Raw genomic sequence first — 23,802 nt, forward strand, 5'->3', positions numbered from 1 at the left:
CGTAGGCTTACGCTATCTTAAAACACCAATTATAAATGTGCTGGGTGAAGGATTTACATATTCACAAGATTTATTATCCAATCAGATTTCTGATATATTTGTTTTTTTTTTTTTTTTTTACTGTCTCTTATGAATAGTACAATAAATCCAAGCATTATGATGAAAACACAAGTAGCTCCAGGCTCTCTTCGTAAAATTTCATGACAATATAATAGCCAGGATGTGATGAAATTCCAACAGCGAGTTCGCGATTGTCACTCCAGGGCTATTAAAACTCACCGACTTCTAATCAAGCCTCAGCTTTGAAAAGCGGTAATAAAAGGGTTAACCAGATAAGAATGAAAATTAGCATACCAACTGATCTTATTCGCCTTGATGGCGGACATTAAAGAGTACAGACTGCAGACACCGAAGGTCCTTTTGAAAAACTTTAGCTACATAATTGTAGCATAAATCAACATCTCTGCATGCAGGTCCAGAACAAAAAAACGCAAGAATAGTGAAGGCTGTCCGGGCATAACAGGATCTCAGCTACAATACAGCTGTGCCTCGCTAATGCGATTAATTTCCCCAAGTAATGTATGATATTAGCACACGCCGTTCTAGCAAGTGACATTCTGCATTCCGCCACACAATGTGCTTTTCTGCGACAAAACAGGCAGTCAACACCGTGACCTTTCTGGTACACAGTATCTCAGCTGACTGAAAAACAAGACCGGAAACAAAATGCACAGAACAAAAGCACCAGTTGAATTACCTTATAAACATTACAGATCAAGCAGGGTTATGTTACATTAAGCACCTGCAACTGAAAATAAAAAAAGCAAGCTTAGGCCACTGTAACTAATAAGGTGAAGCCCTTTTAAATGCTTTTTTTTGTTCTGTTTTACTTCTGTTACCAGCCTAAACCTTCTATTAGCATTGTTATTGTCTCATGTGAACCCAAAATAAAAACTAGCCTTATCACTTCTTAATAAAGCTGCTTAGGACTAAACCGTCAATATTTGCAAACAAATATGCAGAATATTCATATCTCCATCCATCCATCTTCTAACCTCTTACCCTGGTTTTGGGGGGGGGCATGGGGCATTTTTATATTTGACTTTTTCTGGATGTTTTTGGATACCAAATAACGACATATAAACACAATGGGGGGGCACGCCAAGCAACGATGCCGATGCAGGGACCGCACAATCACTTACTACCATTTTCATGGTTTTTTCGGGACTTGCAGTTAATTACCAGAAGCTGTGAAAAAGTTGTGGCAAATATTTTGATGTTGCTGCCGTATACCCAAAATGTTCCATTGTCACTTAATGCCCAGTCAGAGAAAACCAACGTCAACCCTGCCATACTTAGGGAACGTCATCTGCAACAAAACAGATGGCGATCCTGTGACAGACATCGCGTTTCCAAGGAGCCATTTCTTGCAAAATGGCTTAACCTTTTAACTGTGTTTAATAATTGTTCCAATTAACTAAAGAGTCCTAACATATGTGCTATACATGGTCTTTGAAATCCATAAGTCAGCAGGACCTTAGTGAAAATGTCGATACTACTGAGGAATCAAACATCCGTTAATGTGAAGGCCTGATTGCATGTCACTAACTAGACACTTAATCACAGAGCTCCGCGGCCTTGACTCTTCTTAAAGTGCATAAGTTAGACGCACATAGCTGCCTTTAATCTTGCCGTTGATCTGTCATCTACCCAACAGTGAAGCGCAGTGAACTGTGCACAGGAAACGTGACAACCTGGCATTGTATTACGGAGCCGGAATGGCATACTTTCTGAACATAGTCCGAAGCATTGCTTTACTTCGACCACAACCTGTAACTGTCTAACAAGTAAAAAGGACAAACCGCAGTCGAGAATGTGTCAAACACCAACATCATAATAATCAATTTAAAATACTGCTACTATTTATTTGGTGGCGCATCCGAGAAAAAAATTCACATCGGTGACTTTCCAAATTTCTTAACCAACATGACCGTCGTCGGAGCCAAACTAATTATATAACTGAATGTATTTGCTAATTGCTACCAGAGTTTGTATATATATTAATAAATAAAACGGCTAGACTTACCGTATTAAATCGCACTTATATCGCGCGACTGAATTGTATTTCGCGAGAAAGTACGTCGTTGAATTACAGCTAGTGAAGAAGACAGCAACGTACGAGGAAGATGTAGTCTCATTATTTTTTAAATTCAGATACTTTGAGCTACCTAAAGGTACGTGTCAATAAGAAATCACCATGCACACGCGCCGCGTTAAATTACGGATGCATACCTGACCATGCTAAATAACAATAATTATTATAAGAAGAAAAAAACGAGAAGTATTATTTTAAATGCCACGTACGTCTCGAAATTTATCCCAGCGTCCAGTGAGCCATTTATCATCCAGGAAATTTCCTCCGTCCGACCTGCATGCTACTCCGAGCAATTGACTGGCGACGACCGCACAGACAGATAACAAGGCTGCATTCAGCATCTGCAACACAGAAAGGCACAAAAAGCCATGTCACGGACTAACGCTGCTGCTCATACACTGCCTGACTAACGATATTTTTTAACAGATAAGTCTCTGGCGCACACAGGCCCGGGGAAACGATTTTAATGGAGATAACAGTCACCTTGTGAGCGATATCAGCGCCGTACGCATGTAGCTGACCGGCCTCTAGTCCCTGCGAGCTCCGACTGGCGGCTCCTCAGCTTCAGCTGCCCGCCGGTGCCTCGCTCTCCGCACCGCGCGCAGTCTCGCGGAGGCGGACACGCGCTAAGCAACCCCCCCATCTCCCTTTCCGCGCGCACGCGTGCGCGTTCCGCTACGCACGAAAGGGGGGAGGGGGGGTCACCGTGACCCCGTTATCGACGCCCGAGATGCCCTACACTGCGTCCTCCCTGTCGGCACGGGGTCATTTATGCAATTTTTCCCCCCTTCCACATGTCAACCCACCACTGTGGTGTGATTATTTATATTACGTAGCCGACACTAACTATTCTAATCTAGAACAACTTTAATGTTGTTTAGCCACCTTGCTTTAGGCTACAACAATGCCGGTTTCCCGGGACCTGAACTAACAATCTTCTGGTCTTTAACCCACCATACTACCTACTTTTATCTATTAACCTGAAATATTTCTATACATACAGTTTTCACCTTATTAAATTATATTTTGTATGAGTGAATATAACACACTTTTATCTGAACTTTTAATCAGTTTTTCTATATATTTTTTTAATGCGCTGGAATAAATTGGGTTTAATGGACTATTAAAAATAATGGTGAAGACAACATTGTTATATTTTATTGTAGCAATTCCAGTCATTCATTTGCATTTTATCTAATATAATACAAAAACAAAAATAGATATCGATAATGCTTTTGCAAAGACGATAACTAATTACAGTGATTACCTTATAATATTATTTTTCATACAGAGTTAATTAGTGGATCTCCATAGCTAAAGGGCAAAGACTTTCAGAGACTTTGGCGCCCCCTGGTGCCTGACATTCGTTGCCTCGAAGCAACACGCCAGCGTTAGCCACGAGAATCATAATCTTGGTAGAAATAATTATATAGTTAATGAATAAATGGTTATTATGTAAAAATTCAAGGTTTAGACTGAAAAGTACATTCTCCTTTATTTTAAGCACAGCTATATAAACCATCCTGTCGACAAAATCGTACTAAGTAAAGTGAATACAGGCTAACTATACCACGTTTTGCCTCGTTGACCATTTCATTGGATCGTTATAATCTTTCTGCTTATTTCGTGGACTTGCCCTATTTATGATTTTTAATTAATTTCAAGGGGAACTGTCACGTTTGCGTTGGAGGTTTGCCCTGGCTACATCAACACCAAATGTTATCTGATCATCAAAAATTTGCATATTTCATGGCAACACCTGTTTCCCTGAAGTCAGAGGAATGTCCCACAACTATTCTTATTACGGCCAAATTAATACTGAGATTAATAAGCATTAATTAGTTAGAAAAATGACTAGCTAGCATTCAGTGAAAATCAAACTTCTCAGCGCAAGTTTATCATATGCTTCTTGAGTTGTTCGTGTTTGGTTGTTGCGCTCTCTTAATTGAGCCGCGGTAATTAGATGAAAGTATGAGATGAATCAGTGATTCCTGATTGTCACATCCAGTTAAGAATACAGTTTGCTAGTTATCTGCCTTGGACATGGCTGTTCCTCAATGCCATGTCCATCTCCAGAAGATTTCAGTGATTAATCACCCACACCTGCACTCACTGTATTAAAGTTCTGTCTCTTTAATATCTTGACATTTCAGTTCTGGTATTTTTGGTTCTAATTGTCTGCGAAAAGTGATACCCTTCGTAAGTGGGTACTTAAGTCTCTCTTAAGCATCTCATCTACGTTCCTCACAGGCTGTCTCCGAATTCAGGGGCTGCACCCTTCCTAAGCTGCATTCGAAGTCCCACTGCATCACAGCCACGCGACAGGGCCGTCCCATTTGGAAGGCTCCTTCAGATGCATACTCCTTTTGCCGAGTCGTGAAGGATCCACCCCAGTATATCCCAAGATTCATTGCACAGAGGTAAAGTGGGTGTGTCCTGGCTAGCCAATAGGAGGAGCGCTTCATGTTTCAAGGGTAAGGGTGAGAACAGCTGGTGATAGCCAGACCTTCCCATCTGACAGCGCTTTCCGTTCGACCTTCGAAGAACGCACCTGCAAAAGCTATGCCTTCGTAGAATATGTCCTTCCAAGGAGGCAGTCCCTGAATTCGGACACAGCTGCAGTCAAAGGCCCAGATCTCATCAGCACTCAATCAGCCCTCCAAGGATTGTCAGGACTAACACGCGTAAATCCTGGGCACGAGGATGTGTGCAGATCAGGGCATGCCATACTGTCTGTGACCGTGTACTGCGTTTGGGACCCGAGTGGCAAAGTTTGCCTTCCTTTACCTCTGCCCTGCTGCCGTGACAACGATGCTGTGACATTATCCCCTAAGAATTTGTGACTTATGTTCATCTACGTAACAAAAGATAACACCAAAAAGGTAAGCTAAGGGCAAAAACACTGCTGACAGCTTTAAAAATATTCACATTACTCTTTTCTAAAATAGCTCCAAATAGCAGACAGGTTTGTGCAGTTAGACACTGGCCATTTAGTGTCAGGGTGGGACACTGCAAATCCAGTTATATTTCTCACTAACCTCTTAATTAGTACTGCGAGACAAAATGATCATCAGATTAAAGTCAAGTAAAGCTAAATTTTTTTTATTTGCGTTAAACTAAAAACATGGAGAAGGATTGGTCAAAATATGAAATGCACTTTAAAAATATGTATGTTAAATGTCAATTTACAAAACGTTCTAATCAACGAGCATTAGCTTATAATTCCAGTGCTACTTTATTTGCTTTTGTTTATATTTGTGTAGAAATTAATAATGGAAGAACAGACAAATATGCTTTTTTTTCTCGCCTAATATGAATTTAGCATAATACTGAGCTATGCAATAAGTCAACGACTGCTATATTTAAATTAATGTCACTTGGTAACAAGGGGGATAAGAGTAACAACAGGCAAACAGCTGTGTGTCCCCCCCCCCTGACAGGACCTGCGCTGTCCCACCCCGGCACAGCATCCTACAGCTGTCACTCAGTTGCAGCAGGACATAGTGTAATAGCACAGGACTGAGTTTTACTGATCTCTTGTGTTACCATGGCAATTGATCACCGGTCTGTGCCCACAGGTAACCGTGATAATGATCCCCAGCTGGTCCTGTTTTGGCTAATTGCACTGTTAAGGTTTATAGGGTCGACTGCAGAGGGATGGGTGTGGTGTTTTTTTTTTTTTAGGAAAGAGTACGGTTTCGTCTGTGTGTGGTGGACATTGGTTTGTTATTAATCCTATACCTGGATTTGGGTGCAAATGACCACTTCCTTTAATAAAAACTACAGAGGCGCTCCCCAGGTTACGATTGGGTTACGTTCCAATAAATCTATCCTAAGGCGAGAATGCATTTTAATACAGTACGCTTAACCTAACAAATGTCATAGCCTAGCGTAGCCTACCTTAAACATGCTTAGAACACTCACGTTAGCCTGCAGTTGGGAAACATCAGCAACACACAGCTTATTTTATAATAAAGTGTTGAATATCCCATATAATTCATTGAAAAATGTACTCAAAGTGAAAAAATATTTACCCGATATCGTAACACAGTCCATCCTAACCAGGGCAGCATCTGCATAGTGCTTCGTCCATTGACCATAATGATTGTCCATGTCATTTCCCTCATCATTGCCCACTGTTCCACATTCTGGAGTCTGCACTGGTCCTCCTCAACCCCAGGATCAGAATCGTGATCTTTTATAGATGCCGTACACTTTCTGACCCCGATTTTGAAAATAGACCCACCATCCATGTTTGCAGGTTCAAAGGTATTTCACATGCTCCCATGCAACATTGAAGAGGCATGTCAACCACATCACCTCCAGCAACATCCAGTGCTTTTAACACCCCCGGACAGATTTCATCTACCCCTGCAGCCTTTCCCCCACAGAGGCCTTGGACTACTAGAGCAACTCCCTTTGCAGAGATCAATTTTGATCTACCAGAAGCTTCCAACACAGCCTCCTGGGGAGAGGGCATATCCACAGAGTTAAGGAGCTCCTCAAAGTGTACTTTCTGCTGCTCTACAATATGCCCCGAGTTGGTCCACACTTCCCTACCTTCGGCTGAACACAGCCTTTGCAAAGGCTCACTTCCCCCTTCTGAAGTGTCGAGCAGTGGCCACTTGATCTCTGTACTATGGCCTGTCTTTCTCGCTCTTTCTCGGGAGTTTTTCTTGCACAAAAATGTTCTGAGGGCAGAATGAAAAATGATTGGTTCAGAGAGATCAAATTATAAAGGAGGTGGGACCAACCAATCACATGTCTCGGTCCTGCCCCCTTCAGTTGCTTGGACCCGCCTCCTCTACAATCCAATTGGTTATCTCTCTGAACCAATCATTTTTCATTCTGCCCTCAGAACATTTTTCTGTAAGTAAAAATCCTACAAGCATCTTTCTCCAGGGCCTCTCCCAACTCCTCGCATGCAGGAGTTTTTCCGCCTCTCTGACTGTCTTCACTGCAACCTTTCTGGCCTGTCACCACTTCTCAGCTACCTCAGGAGATCCCTGTGCAAGCACTGCCCTAAATGCCTCTTTCTTCAGCTTGACAGCTTTCCTCACTGCAGGTGTCCACCAGCAGATCCCTGGATTACCACCATGACAGGCATGACTTCATATTTACTGGCCACAGCTCTTTGCAGCCGCCTCGACCAGAGCGGCCTTGAACACAGTCTTTTCAGACTCAATGTCCCCATCCTCACTTGGCGTGCGTGTGAAGTTTTTCTGGAGGTGTAAGCTGAATTCACCTCACAAAGAAGCTTCAGCCAGATGTTCCCAGAAAATGCTGACTGCTCGTCTAGGTCATCCTCGTCCATCTGGCCTCTTCCCCCCGTGTGCTGAATACGACTGGCCACTAAGTGGTGATCGGTTGATAGCTGATACCCTCTCTTTCTCCACAGGGTCAAAACATGCAGCCTCAATGCAAATGGCACAACTATGAAGCTGATCATTACCCTTTGGCCTTGAGCAGGGGTCTCCAACTCCGGTCCTGGAGGTCTACCATCCAGTAGGTTTTCTATCCTACTTGGCTTCTGATGAGCCACACCTGTTCTCAGGTAAATATCAGGAACAGGAGTGGCTCATCAGTAGCCAAGTAGAATAGAAAACCTACTGGACGGTAGCCCTCCAGGACCGGAGTTGGAGACCCCTAGAGTAGAGTGCCCTAGGGCAGTGTTTCCCAACCCAGTCCTCTGGGAACCCCAGACAGTCCACGTTTTTGCTCCCTCCCAGCTTCCAGCCAATCAGGAACACCGGATACCTGGTACAGGTGTGCTGGGTTAGGAAACACTGCCCTATCCTTATAACCATTCTAGTGTTCAAAATATTGTTATATCCACGTCCAGCTCTACCTTTTCAGGGGCCCTAGGTGACGCTTTAGGGGGAGGTCCCCCTACTACCTCTTGAATGCTGATAATTCGAGCTCTCTCGGCAACTGCCTATTCTGCTTCTAGCTAGAGCCGGGCCTGGTTACGTCATGCCCTATAACAGTTCATCATTCCATTTTAATTTCCGGAGGTCACTCTTCCTAATCACTTCCCTCAAGATCTCTCCAGTAAGACTGCCAAGTGCGTAGGTGGGCCTCACCCACCTGAAGCACCTCATCCAGCTTAAGCACCTCACCCAGTTTGGGTTCTCCGAACCTACAGAAACATGGAGGCGACTCACTTGTCTACTTGGTTTTTGGGATAACCTTTGGGTCAGCTGTACAAACCCAGACTGGTTCCAGAGCTCATACTGTGCAAGGATGTACTGCCAGTTCTATCCAGCAGACATTTTTCTGTCCCCCACACTGCCCGGGGTGCCGTTGGGGGCGGTGACTGACTGCAGGTACGGAATCTGTCTGTGTCTGGAAGGTTGCCGGTTTGAATCCCTTCCTAGTGACACTTATTTTTTTTCCACTATGTAAATTAATTAGATATGCTATTTTTTCCATCAAACTTTTTTTTTTTAATCGCCATCCTCTGAATATAATCACCAGTCTGATATGAAAAATATACTCGTTTTTGGTGACTACAGTAAGCAATTTACATACATTATGGAATGTCATTGGAATGTAATGCAGCCAAGAATATCGCAAAAAAATACTGCCAAGATGTAATGCCATACAACAAAGTAATACATGTTTTGTTAATTAAGGGGAAAAAGCTCGACTTAGCTTACTGCTGACAGTGGAAGCTAATTTATTGTGTTACAATAAGACATAGATTGGGAGGGGGGTTCACATAAAGGAGAATGATCTTGACCTCACAAAGAAGGATATTCATTACCATAGAAGCCTTGAAGCATAAAAGAAGTAACTAATTTGAAAATCTTTTAAAAGTTAGGATGCAAGATAGATATCCGTATGGTATGTCATGCAGAGTGTCCAACGCTAAGGTCCCTGAATGCCAGCATGAACCACAAAGGTCTTAAACAGTGTCTCTAACTCTTATCAATCACTATACAGGTTGCATACTTATTACATAATACAGCACATCTAGAATGCACAGTCATCATTATATAGCATGTATCTCATTGATATTGTTCAGCCGATGTAGATTGTTTCATCCAGTGATGGAACCTGAGATTTAGACCAGCGACCTTTTCAATCACAGGCACAGTGTCCCAACCTACTAGGACCAGTGACAACCCGGGAAATACACTGAAGAATGCAGAGGACAGGATGACAGTCGGAGACGACGTGGGTAAATTACAGACCGAGTCACCTAGCTGTGTATTATTGGACTATGAAAGACAACTGTGAGAAAACATAGAAACTTCACAGCACTATTAGAGGTAAATGCCGCCTGTTGTAGTTTTCAACAGCTGTCGACATTCCAGTTTCGCACATTTGACGATATTTTAAATGATTTGTTAACCTTGTAAACACTAAGACCCATGAGGAAGGTTTAAAGAGAATGACAGGACTCTGTGATTACTGCAGTCAGAATTCGTACAGTTAAGTACATTGTTTATGCTGGCTGACGTATAGATTTCTTTAGAGGAAAAAGAGTGGTAAAAACAGGGGGGGGGGGTTCACATTTTACTTCCTTGCAATGATCAAAGGCGATTGTTATGCTTGTTATGCTTTGGGAAGGTGACACCAGGAAAATCTCAGCAACCGAGCCGCTGCCGTCTTCCCGCCAAGTACAATGTATGAAAACCATCAGTTTTCCAAGCCTGAGCTCTTAATTCTTTGTCAAAACACCTTAATGGAAACCTAATTGTTCCATTTGAGGAAGCCTGTCTTCAACGTGCAGATATATTTGCTTTGATGTTCCGACTAATGCTCACCATAGCAACGGCATCCATTAGGGTCAAGAGCAATTATCAGACTCAACTTTGACTACATCCCTGTAATTCCTTCCTGTTGATGTAACCTTTTATGACTCTGAGAGAGACATATGCGACTGTTTGGACATTTAGTCACAGGCAAAGCAGTTTGCTACAAGTCAAACTCAGAAAAGTATGTTTATATCCATTCCACGTATGGAACGTCTAACAGATAGTCAGTTAGCGCCTAGCCGTCGACAGGGGAAACCTCAACTAGCTAACCAGTTGGCCATCGATATTTTAATTTTGCTTCGGCCTGCCGTTATGTAGATATAACCGAAACGATCACCTTCAGAATGTCTTAGCTGCTTTAAAGCAAACTCTTTTAAGCAGGAGTGAAAAGTGTAATTTATAAAAAAAAAAAAAAAAAAAATGACTGATGGGGGACTTGAGAACGAAGAGACCATGCCTATGTCAAGACGTGAAAGAAGACTTTCAAGGTTGAAGCAGAGGCTGCTAGTTTTATTCAGGCGTAATAGGCATTTGCGGAGAATAGAGAAAGGCTTCTATGCTCCCTTTACTTTGTCATATTGTATTCGTTCACACGGATGTCTGTCTCTCTTGGCAACTCAATAGCGCTCGCAACGGTTTCGTTCTGTAATAAGAGCGACAGCAGCAAAGGCAGCGAGAGGCTATTCATGCCCTTGGGGATGCTAAATTATTTACTCACCAGCATTAAAAATGCAAGCCGCAGGTCAGCAAGGTATGCATGTATTACGCCCTGCAGTCCTGCTCATTAAGCGGTGGCGCGTACCGTGTCGTACATTTCTGCACTAAAAGACATGCGGCTTAAAAAGTCAGTGGTGGCATTTTGTGTTAGCTTTAAAAGCTTAATCTATTTCCTGCTGTCTCGTTTGGGAAATAGAGCTTTTATGCATCAATTCAAATTTTATTAGCTGGGTCAATATTTTCAGACTGCGCACGGATTACCTTGTGCCTTGTGACTTTCCGAAGCAAGGACGTTCCAGGATGATTAAAAATAGTTCTATTCTCTGAAACTGAAACTCGTGATTCAGTTATTACCGCAAGTGTTTTCCGTTGAACATAACGTAGTGTACAGAATTATTTTCAGCACTCAACACAGTTATATTTATTGATATTGATTTATTCTTTTTTTTTCAAAATCTCATCAAACTTTAGACTTTAATACATACATATATACATACATATACATACATGTGTGTGGATATGTTTCTGTGTGTATGTTTGTACATATATGTATATACCAGTGTTTCCCAACCCAGTTCTCGGGGAACCCCGGACAGTCCACGTTTTTGCTCCCTCCCCACTCCCAGCCAATCAGGAACACCGAATACCTGGTACTGGTCCTGGGAGCTGAGAGGAAGCAAAAACGTGGACCATCTGGGGTTCCCTGAGGACTGGGTTGGGAAACACTGGTATATATATTGTAATAAATTCCTTTTTGCATTACATCATAATACATGTACCGTATGATTTTTTTAAGTAAAATAAATAAAAGTTAAACGCTTACAACCAGATTGTGTCATGCATGCAGGGTTCATACAACTCAACATGCGAGTTCGGAACCAATCATCGAGGAGGACTGACAAAGCCTTCCTATGATAAACATGCATAGGATATATTTGAAATTGCATAATCGTTTAATATGTAGTAGGCGAAGTAAAGTATGCAAAGTGAGCAGTATAATCTGAATCATTAGTAAGGGTGAGATAGTAGGTGGATGACGTTCTACATTCTGTGAAATTCCAAAGTGTGCAACCAATGGACGCTACGCCATCCCACAAAGCCGCTGGAGATTGAACCGTAGATGAAGAACATGGCTCGCTAAGAAATTTTTATCAAGATAGCGCAGGAAGTGCCGCCTCTGCACAAATTTAGGTGGAATACAACACTGTTACATACTTTGACTTGAATACATATTTTCATTTTTCATTGATCGTTAACAACTTTTGTGGTGGTCAGCCTGTGTCATTGGTTAAGGTACAATGCAGGCAATATGCAGTATGGTGACTGCAGTGTGTCTGAATGCATTTGTGCTGTCCTCGTGCACACACACAGTACATACTACATTAACGGTCTAATATTAGACTTCTGATGAAATTCAGTGCATACTGTGGATGCATACTATTTTAGACATACCCATAGGTGCATGAAGGCCAATACAGGTTTTGGATTTTTAAATAGCTGTTTATAAAAATGACTGACAGACTGTCAGGTACACAAGGACATAATGAAAACTTCTCTCCTGACTTTTTGCAAGCAATTTCCATGAAACTGGATATGATCGTCAAGACTAACAGCCATTAAGTATTAATAGGTATTAGCACGTCATGGTAATCTTGAAATTCATTGCTGACAACTTCAAAGTCAAATGCTGAAGTTTGACTCAGAAAGTTCACAGAGGAAATGAATCAAAGCTGGACTTGGCGGAAAGAATCCATCAGCCTGTGGCGGGGAGTTCAGTATTCATTGGAGTGTCGCAAATAGCGAAAAAATATATAAAAAAATACCCCAGTCTCTGCCGTTTTCTGGCCTCAAAGTGCAACCGAAGTGCAACCACAACACCTGAGCCCCAGAAAAGAAATGACTGGATTCAACAGCAGAAGGAAATGGAAAGAGATGATCCTTTGCTTTCAACAGATGTCAAGCACTGCCCGTTACATAAATGAACATGAGCCCGTTACATAAATGAACATGAGCCCGTTACATAAATGAACATGAGTGGGGGACTTAAATGTGTAATTGCTACTGCACAAATAGTCAGGGTATTTCTAACAGCCTTCAATTACCCTGAAAACAATCTCACGAATCTGCATTCATTTTGATGGTTCCCACGGCGCGCGATGCTGATTGGCCGAATCGATAATAATACATCAAAACGTCTGTGCAGGTCAGGAGGGGGGAAACATGGTCATATGATGCAGGAACGGGATGTGAAATACTGGGGTTATGGGGAGGATTGGAGACGAAAGAGTCACATGACACGTAATGAAAATGAACGAGAACACGCTATTTAAACTAATCAGTGTACTGTCATTGGGGGGGGGGGGGAGTTGACCAGTTCATTTATGTCAGGGTGGACGCTTTGAGCTGGGACAGGATTTGTATGCTATCATGTTAAATTAAGGGACCTAGATTTCAGTTCTGCACAGATTTCTTTCTGCGTGCTGATTGGTCAGTCTCCTATAATCACGCACGTGTCACTAATGTTAATGTGGAACAGCTGGATGAGTCTGTCAATCAAGGAAACAAACCAGTCAAAGCACAAGAAGAACTGAACTATTTAGCCGAACACGGGAGCCTTTCAGTTTTAAAGCAATCTGAGCTGGGTTAACTTATTCTAGAAGTCATGATTGTCCAATAAGAATTTAGGTAAGGAGCATTTCTATTGGACCGTGGTGACTTCAAGCTTAAGTTAACTCGGCTAACTGAGAAATCCTGCTTTGTGGAACACCTCATAGTCATCCTACTCTAAAACAGCCCTAGCAACACTTCTGATTGATTCTTAGTAATTTCAGTAGGCTGCAGCTATGCTCAACAGTAATATTCAATAAAACACCATAAAATAACAGTGTAATCCTGGCTTACAGCTTCTGGACGCAGCGTCGGTTGCACCTATTAGATGCTGAAGCTATCTGCTGAGCACGCTAATGTAAATAGCCAGGCAGGTGAGAGAGGAGACGTTTGAGCTGGTTTGCTTTTCCAGGAGCCTGTTAAATTGGCAGGTCTGGGCTGAAAATGTGGGCATCCACCTGTGAATTTGTGCTAGACTTGGGGGGGGGTGGGGGTGGGGTGGGGGGTGGGACAAACAATAAAGCAGCCAGGAAGCTGAGTCCAGCCTGGGCTGGCATCGTGATGGCGACCACATATAAAAGGCCCACAAATGTGCAGCTCGGTGTGGGCGGCCAGGTGGAACCAAGGTGCCCCCCACCCCTGCTCCCACGGGAATCCCCCTGGAGGTATTAGCTTTGAGTCCTGAAAGACCTGCAAGCAACAGCTGTGAAATAAACACCCACAAACAGATACGACAAATGTGAAGATCAAATAAGGAGATCAATATTATGCAGTAAATAATGTATTTGCTGACACTTGTGTGGTTTGTCGTACACAAGATGTCCTCATCCCATTTTAACCGGCACTCATATGCCTTGTAGTCAGAGGTGGCTAGTTCAGGTCCAGAAAGTAAAAATCCAGACCATGATCTTGTTTCAACCAATCAGTTGAGTACTCTGACTATGACTCTTTATGCTCAGTTGATTGGTTGAAGCAAAATCTTGGTCTGCATTTTAACTTTCTGGACCTGAACTATCCTCCTCTGCTTGTAGTATATGAACCTTTACTTGAGTATCCTCCTTTTTTTACCTTTCACCTAACGTAGGCAATGGAGAGTCAGGGCAGAGTATGACTAGGAATCTGGAGCTTACTTGGGCCCTGTAATCCATCCATCCATTTTCCAAACCGCTTATCCTACTGGGTCGCGGGGGGTCGGGAGCATATCCCGGAAGCAATGGGCACAAGGCAGGGAACAACCCAGGATGGGGGGCCAGCCCATTGCAGGCTGTATTAATATATGAAATAAAAATTGAATAGAACAAACAGTAAGCTAATTATTAGCAAATACAGGAAATGGCACCCAATCCAGGGTATTCTCTCACTTTGTGCCACTTCAGTAGTCTCCAATCCTCCCCTGTGAATTGCAGTGTTTCTTAATCCGGACCTTAGGAACCCACAGATGGTCCACAATTTTGCTCCCTCCCAGCTCCCTGCCAGACAGTCTACATTTTTCCCCCTACTGGGAGCTGGGAGAGAATAAAATCATGGACTATCTGTGGGTCCCTGAGGACTGGATTTGGAAACACTGCTGTACCAAAAAAGTGGTTGTAGAATGGATGGATGGATGGATGGATGGAATGAATAGAAGACAGTCACTTTTAAACTTTAGACTTTAAATAAGTGAAACAAACAAAACTCCCAGACTTAATAATGTCATGGCTCCTTTGTGAAGGTGACGTATTAAAACCTTGAGTGCGAGTGAGGATTCCTCATTTGTTAACTGAAGTAATTAAACAGAAAAATGACTCGTGCTACGAAGTCGCTCAACACCGGCAGAATACGAAGCAAAAACCAGTGTATGCGGGCGCCTGGCACACAAATGCACACTGAGGAATGCAGCGGTACGCATGCGACAGCGCCGATGGGGAGGAGAGAGCACGTATCATAGGGTGAACCTACTGTAGTAGCGCAGGCTAGCATGCAAAAAAATAAAGGGGATGACTTAACAGGATGCGCGCACCTTCAGGAATGTATATAAATGGAGTGGGTGGTATGTGGTTCTGGGTCACAGCTTTGTGCCTGTGAACAGAAGGTTGCCGGTTTGAATCCCGCAGTCGGCAGAGTGATTTCACCATTGGGCCCTTGAGCGAGGTCTTTAACTCCCCGAAAAATGGCTGAATGTTGCTCACCCTGGGGATTGGCTGACCCTTCTCCCTCAATTATATGTCACTGGATAAAAGCAATAAATAACAATAAATATATATAAAGGGACAGATGTACAGACATAAAAGATGGATGTACGTGGAGTTGTGGTCACGGGACAGGCGCACTTCTATACAGAAACGAGCAGGAACACCCACAGAGATATTGTACATGCTCATTAGGGATCTCCATCACTGAGGTCGATGTGATACTTACCTCAATGCACTGTCAACAATCCGATACATTAAAGATACACATGTAGCAACTACTAATGCGATATGAAATCATTCACCTCTGTTGTGATGCAATGCGATTCGACACAATTTGATTCAACACGATTCAATTCCACGCGATATGATCCAAAAGAATATGATGCCATGTAATGCAAATATGGTGCAGGTAATTAGATTTTATTCTTCAGAAGCAAGTTATAAATTAACTTGAAAACTACATATTTGTGTCTCATACTGTGCTGCAACTGAGTAAGCATTATATATCAATAAATCAGATTTTACCAATGTGAAGATGTTAGAAATGATGAATCCTGAGTTACTAATACTGATAGATAGTTTTTTATTCAATAGTTTTTATTGATCAGTTGTATCTGATACGAAAAATATACTTAAAAAATGTACACACATACTGTACATAAATCAAACACTTAACCAAATATTCATTCCCTGGAGCCCATAAGTATTGGACCCACCCTGTAGGGGGATCGTTGTCATCTTGGAATTAAGGGACAGTGTTTGCACTATAGGATGTGTCTGGTCTCTCGAATGACCTCACGTCCCGTGGCCATTACGCAGCCAAACAGACCAATCGTCTCTCACAATGACTCCCAGGAGACCGACGTCCATAAGAACCCAGAACACAGTTAAATGGATGCTTTGATTTTCTCCAAACACAAACCCATCCGGATGTGGAAATCATGGTGAAAGATGACTCATCATAAGTAGAGCACAGGTCAGCCCATGAGGCTCTTTTACCAGGTTATGTGCGCAATGGCCTTGATAGAAGTGTTTTTTTTTTCATATAGACTGCGGCACAGAATACAGTGCAGGAATGTCAATCATTTGCCGCACGCTCTATGCAGAGGGAGGGATCTGAGTGATATGCTGACGTGGGAACATGCAGGTATGTTCCTTCCGCAACCATCGTAAGCCGATAATTCCATATTAAAGTGATTTCGTGGGGGAATCAGTTCCTTTGGGGATGTGATTTCTCTTTATTATTCCGCACAGTATTTCCTCCTGACAATTTCCACATTCAGCAGCTGATGGATGAATGGATCTTGACAAGATCCACAAATTCTTATAAGGAATTCCAGGCAGCGAACAAAAAACACAGTATTGCAAAGTGGCGCATAATTTCCGTAGGAAAGTCGCTGGATTTCCGGGATCCTCTTCTGTCATTACCTGTCTCCGAAGTGTAATCTGTACTCCGTGTCCACAAGCGTCACTAGTCCTTTTTCGAGGAACATTCCCTTTGACCTTCTACCCATGGGGGTATTCCACAAAGCAGGATTTCTTCATTAGCCAGGTAAGGATTGTCCAATGAGAATGTCACTTACCTCTCCTCCGACTGGACGTCTTCGCTGTCTGGCTTGAGTTACTCAGCTGGCCTGTGAATTCTGCTTTCTGCAACAGCCCCCTTGTCTCCATTGAACCACCGAAAGCATCAGCTTTAAAATAGCCACAGAACAACAGCATTGCGGCATTTTGCTGAAGGTGGGACCGAATAATGAACAGTGCAGGTGTTTGGCCTGCCCAATTATAATTAAGGAGTTTCACAGACATTGGAATAATAATAATAATAATAATAATATACTCCGGTTTCCCCCCCACAGTCCAAAAACATGCTGAGGCTAATTGAAGTTGCTAAATCGCCCGTAGGTGTGCATGTGTGAGTGAATGGTGTGTGAGTGTGCCCTGCGATGGGCTGGTCCCCCATCCTGGATTGTTCCCTGCCTCGTGCCCATTGCTTCTGGGATAGGCTCCGGACCCCCCGCGACCCAGTAGGATAAGCGGTTTGGAAAATGGATGGATGGATGGATGGATGGATAACCCTACACCTATACTTATGTTTTACTACATAAAAGGTTACATGTATCTGTTCACAGCCAGTCACTGATACTCTCCCGAAGCAGCCATCTTAGCTGGTACACAGAAGAAAGCGAAGATGCGGCAGAATAACTATTGGCGAAATGTTATCACAGATTCTCTATCAGCACTGCGTCAATAATTTCAATTGAATTGCCGAGCCGTTTTGGATGTTCTTTTTATGGCTGGGATTCAGCTTTGCTGGCGGCGGACATACCCCTGTGAATTTTACAATTTATACCTGAGTGATATGTTCAAAAACCCGGGGAGGATCGCGAAAGAAGAAAACTGATCGATAATTTCTACAAGTTTATGTGGCCGAATTTCATTATCCGGTGAGCGTTGTTTGGCTCCGTATTGATGCACCTGTCACAGCTGTTGTGATGGCCAGACTGTGATTGGTTTCCGGCGTTTTCTCCGTACAGGGTTGGGCAGTTGGGTGGGGATAAGGTACTGCGTGACGGCCGATTGTATTACCGTCTGCAGCGGTCTCAGATGCGCCCGCCAAGCCCGGCACTCTCATTCGTCGCTCACCTGTCAGGTCTGATTAGCAGGACCCTCAGTGTGTAACCGGTCTTGCCGTGTTTCAAATTGCACCGGCCTTCCCTCTCTAACTAGCCACCTGCAGACTCTTTGAATTACGGTGACAGGCTGTCTCTCCTCACTTTCCCTCGCCATCCAATCAGGAGGCGTAAATACAATCTTGCCTGAGTATCATACACAGATTACCTACCTTGGAATATGCGTTGGGTTGATATTCTGACATTCTTTCGGAATTTTCTCTCCGAGTTTGCATGATCAACCCAAGACAGCTTAATTATATGTCTTGGTACAACTATGATTCCAATGTGATCAATTCGTCCATCTTTCAACCACTGATCCTGGAGTCTATCCCAGCTTTAAAGTCAGGGGAACGTTTACCTTAGCAGCCCTCTTAACTGTTCAGCAGTCATCTGTCTCTGTCACTCTGTGCATCCATAGCACGTAACAATGCTGAACCTTATGCACTTTTTGTGAACCACTGTTATTCCACTGTAAGCTGTTCATAAACAAGCCCACTGCACAGCCTAATTCAAAGGTTTGCACAGCATATTATTCTATTCTTTCTTTCTTTCTTTATGCATACTTTACAATGACAAACGTTTCACTTAACTGAACAGGATGCCAGTTTATCACATGGCACATCCAAACCATCCATCCATCCATCCCTGCCCCTTGTGCTGATCCGAATCACAAGAGCAGCAGTCTAAGCAGGGATGCCCAGACTTCCCTCTCCCCAGCCACCTCCTCCAGGTCCTCCGGGGGATTTCAAGACATTCCCAGGCCAGCCGAGAGATATAATCTCTCCAGCGTGTCCTGGGTCTGCCCCGGGGGCCTCCTCCCGGTTGGACATGCCCGAAACACCTCCCCAGGGAGCCATCCAGAGGGTATTCTAGATGGATGCCCAAACCACCTCCGCTGGCTCCTTTCAATGCAAGAGCAACAGAACCGCACAGAACCGCCCCGTCTATGCACCAGTGCCGCGGTTTTGCAGAGGGGTTAGTTTAAAAAAAAAGTAATTATGTTCATCTTTGGGGTGGCATGGTGGTGCTGTAGTTAGCAATGTTTCCTCACACCCCTGGATCCGTTAAACTTAAACTTACAAAACAGCTAATTGATCCACTGGCACCCCAACACCCTGGCCATTTTACTGGTCTATGAAATTTTTATATGACATAAACCAGTCATCAAATTTAGAGAGACTAGTTAGCCTAACTGCATAACTGGACATGAAATGAGTGGAACACTTGAGGGGCACACAAAGAAAGGAGCAGGGTTCAAATCCCAAAAGTGGGAGCTGCAACAGACCCAGATTAACTACCCAGTGAGCCGCAGTGAGCCCCAGTGAGCAGCAGTGAGCCCTAGTGAGCCCCACAGGAGTCTTTGCCAAATTACATATTGCATTCAAATTATAAATACCTTTAAGGTGTCAAGTGTATTTTTTTTCATATCTTAATGAAAGGCAATGTGACTAAGTGTTCTCATTGTGTCATTCTTAAATCATTGATATGATATTTCAATTGTAGTGAAAGTGCACATTAGGTCTTAAAATTAGATTAGAGTTATACACCACCTAATGCTAATGGTTATTAAACGCAAACGCGCACAGTCAATATAAAATTAAAGTTAATGTCTGTTGTTGTTCAATGTCCAATTGCTGCTTTTATTTACTTTTTATTTGCACTCTTCTTTGCAAACATTGTTTTAAGCGTGAAAATCCTTGTAAACGTTTGCAATTGGTCTGCACCAAAATGAAGGCCAGTGTTCAGTATGACGAAACATATTGTACGATAAAGGGTTTGATCGGTCTTGACAGCTCCTATCAGCTATTAGGCTCCAGCTGTCAGCTCACCGTGAAAACGCATGGGACTCGGATGTTTTGTCTGGTATTTCAGGGGCAGAAACAAATATCTGTCCCATGCTTATTTATTTTGTTTAGGGTACCGCTAAATCGCCATGTGCTAAAAGCTAATTGTCATGCCCGGCTCGTCCGCTCCTCGTGTGTGCCACGCCCCCTGATTACCCACGTGTGCTTCCCTGATCGTCTCCAGCTTTGTCCGATTCCTTTGATTAGTCTTGGTGTATTTACTGTAAGTCCTGGTCTGACCTGTTTCCCCTGTCCGTCATTGTGGTTAGATGTGCTTATCGATGTTCCCCGTGTCTGAACCCTCTAATAAATCCCTAGTTTGCCCCGTATACTGCCTGCCTGTCTAGTCTTTGCACGCCTGCCCGCACGATCGCCGCAAGGTCCTGCACCGATCGTGACACTAATATTAAGTAATGAGTAATGATATTTGGACGTAAAGCTTCTGTAGTCGCCAACGTTTTGATTAGTTACTGCACTTTAATTACATATTTTTTTGCACATGGCAATTACATTTATTTTGTAATTATTATTTAATTATTTGTAGTTACTCCCGAACACAGAGAAATGCGATGTCATGGAAACCAACCCCATGAATCCAGATGCAAGCATAGCTACAAGGACCTCTTCTCAGATAAATGAAAGACTTACTAATTAAACTCGTCATTGTTCAAAATAAAATGTCTGTATGAAAACAGGTTACGTGAGCTCACAAACTCCCCAAGATACTATGAAAATCATTTTAAAATGTTTCTGGAGAGCCAGGGAGGACAGAACACACATTTAGACAGACCTTACTTATATGTTTTGCTGCAAAAGTGTCTACATTTTTCAGAGCTGCTTAGACAATTTGGTAACACTTTTCTTGAGACACAAATAATGTAGTAGTACACTCTTACGTACTGTATTAATTAACCAAAAACTAAGTGTTAGTTACATACTGATCCCATTAATCAGTCATAACGGTTCATAATGTATTTCATGCAGTTACTATATGTGCTCATGATTTGTACTTGACTAGTAACCAAGTTACTAGGTTACTTGTGCCCCCTCGGGTAAACTGCTACCGTCACTCATCAAAATGTTTAAGATCCATCTTTTCATCTTGTATCGCTCCGTTTGCATTAGATGCGTGACAGATTTTCTGGTGCGTGACAGTGGGGTCAGTGATGCATGAATATGCATTAGATGCTACTCGGTAAACAACAAGCAAGCGCGAATTCTATGCCGTACTGCTTAATTCACTACCCTTGCCAATTAGCTACATCCATGAATTAAAAAAAAAAAAATTCCTAAAAGACGCCTTTTGAAAACACATAGACTCGTGACAAGTGAAACAAATTGAAACAGCTGTGATTTTGGTATACACTATGGCGTACCACTGTACTAATGCTGTCTATTAAAGTCAATTTAAGCAGTGGGGAGCCCAGTGACTGCTGCCTCATGCCTGCAGGCTTTGGGGTTTGAATCTCGCCCCGGTTCCATGCGTGAGCTTCCTCTGGGTACTCCAGTTTCCTCCGGCAGTCCAAAGGCATGCAGTTAGGCTAATTGGTATCTCTAAATTGCCCATTATGTGTGTGTCCTGTGATAAACTGGCATCTCAACCGGGCTGTAACCCTGCTCAGGGTAATTTGCACTTTTTTTCGGTTCCACCTTCGGCAAAATGCTGTAATACCATTGATCGATTACAGCTGTCAGCAAATCATGCAATTTTCAGTTAACAAGGAAAAGAAAACAATTCCTAGAAATGAAACGCTCCATACCTCGGCGCTTCATAAGATCAGTAACAGTTGAATCAAGTTTAAAAGTCTGGTCAACATTTGGTAACATGAGTTGCAACATTGTCATTCAGGGATTTACCTAAATGCCGTCTGTCTAACAAATGTCACGTAATCTGGATGTTCTATTGAAGTTCTATAATTCCATTCATGATCAGTGATGGTTCTAGACCATTTCAATTGAGGGGGGCAGACTGGAGCCAATTGTTCTGTTGGGGGGGGGGGCAGATTCATTTGACCTTAATGTCCTCCAAGTGTTACTTACATTAGATTGCCACCATTAAGAAGCAAAAGACAATTTTGAAAAACAATGTATTTATACGATGCTTTGCAGTCACTTTTTAAAGTTTTTACAAATATGTTATTCATTGTGATTACCATACTGTAACTTCATTGGCTAATCCATATTCTTTCTTATTGGCACAGTTGTTTTGGACTGGATCTATGTAGATGGTGAAATATTTAGTAGGCAGTAGGAAAACAGAAGACCAAAATAGTTACCGCTGTGTGCCATATTCATTTTGTAGTCGATCAGATTTTTAATTTGTTCACGTAATGTATTTGAAGAGTAACCATCACTGAACTAAAAACACTAAGTTTCCAAAATGTCATTGCCTTCTTTCTGCTAAATTCTTTGGCTAATCAAATTTATATCCATATGAATTTGCCAGTAATAAATGATAACATCAACTGAATGAAATGATTGGGCAAAAAAAGAGTAATACAGCATCATATAGTAATCATATAGTTTTATCTTGTCATTTTTGTTATACATTTTAATTCAAATTCAATTAGCTTATTTGATAAGTTCCAGTAATCACACTACTGTTAACTGCATTAATTTTGGAAATTCTACACTGCGATGACAATATTGATCGTGTTAACGTCCCTTTAGTGGTTGAATGATTGTGATTCTATAGCAAAGGGGAAAGAATTGTTTCTTTGGATTAATGGGTTTTACATTTAATTTCTTAGGTTAAGGGTAGCATGGTGGCTCACACCTGCAGGGTTGTGGGTTTCAATCCCACCTCTGCTGTGTGTGTGTACCGTCTATATGTTCTCCCCTTGTTACGTGGGTTTCCTCTCACAGTCCAAAAACATGGAACTGATGTCTCTAAATTGTAGCATATGATTTGTAGTACGCGTTTGTGCCGTTTGATGGATGGATCGCAGGGCATGCCTGTGACAGGCTCCACCCCCCTCTGCCCAGAATAGGCATGTGGATGATGGTTGGATGGAATTTGTCATTTTAATTGGAATCTCTTTTCCACTGACTGTTTTGCTCTTTGATATCTGTATTGCTCTTGCCAGCATTTTGCCACTTTACTCATATATAATTACCCCACAATTAATCCATGCCACAAAATCATAACGAGATAGCAAAATTTTCACCTGTCAGTACAAAACATTAAGAGGTTTGTATAATTTTCGAACACACATAATTTTGTTTTAGCAGTATATGTGCAACAGGAGAAAACTTTTTGATTGATAATTGATTTATATCTGTTTCTTCATCTGGCGGGAATATTTTGGTTTTGACAGCAACGCAAGTGTGCCTAGAAAATCAGGCGCTATCTATGAAATTATGCATGAAATTAGGCTGTCCTTTAAGCTGCGAATCTTTTATTTTTTTCCTGTAGTGCAATATGTTATTTTGTGTAAATATATGCAAATGGGCCCTTATGATTGACAAAGAAAATGAAAGGATTGAAGGTCAAAAGGAGTGTTGGCAGCAAAGCAGATGGTTCTTCTGCATAAATATTACGAGTTACGCAACGCTGCTACGTAGCTAATGCCAACGCGGCCGCTGCTCCTCAAACGATCGACGTTAAAGCCTGTCTCCATTTCTACTTAGTAATTATTATTTTCAGAGCGCTGTCAGGATCCTGTCTGCAAATCATTCAGCTGAGTACGACAAACCACATTATAAGGACGGGTTTCTGGCCTGCACTGGAGCCGTTAGATAACATTGTTTTATCTGTAATTCAGATGCACACATTCACAAAAAGAGCAAGGAGAATGATCTTTATGACATTTAAAATACACCCTCATCTTTCCCGCATACGGTGATTGATTCCCGCCTGCCCGCCGTTCT

At 42.5% G+C, this 23,802-nt stretch overlaps 1 protein-coding gene across 1 annotated transcript in view; it reads right to left on the minus strand.

The window, feature by feature from the left end:
• Positions 1 to 2,779, minus strand: part of spock3 (SPARC (osteonectin), cwcv and kazal like domains proteoglycan 3) — a 31,860-nt gene extending 29,081 nt beyond the window's left edge. The window contains exons 1-2 of the mRNA XM_048995759.1: positions 2,639 to 2,779; positions 2,365 to 2,496 (exon numbers count right to left, since the gene is read on the minus strand). Of these exons, the coding sequence (XP_048851716.1) occupies positions 2,365 to 2,496 (132 nt within the window). The 5' untranslated portion in view covers positions 2,639 to 2,779. The remainder of the gene's footprint in view (positions 1 to 2,364; positions 2,497 to 2,638) is intronic.
• Between the last annotated feature and the right edge of the window lie 21,023 nt (positions 2,780 to 23,802).

Source organism: Brienomyrus brachyistius, chromosome 25, assembly GCF_023856365.1.
Source record: "Brienomyrus brachyistius isolate T26 chromosome 25, BBRACH_0.4, whole genome shotgun sequence".
In the NCBI taxonomy this organism is placed as follows: Eukaryota; Metazoa; Chordata; class Actinopteri; order Osteoglossiformes; family Mormyridae; genus Brienomyrus; species Brienomyrus brachyistius.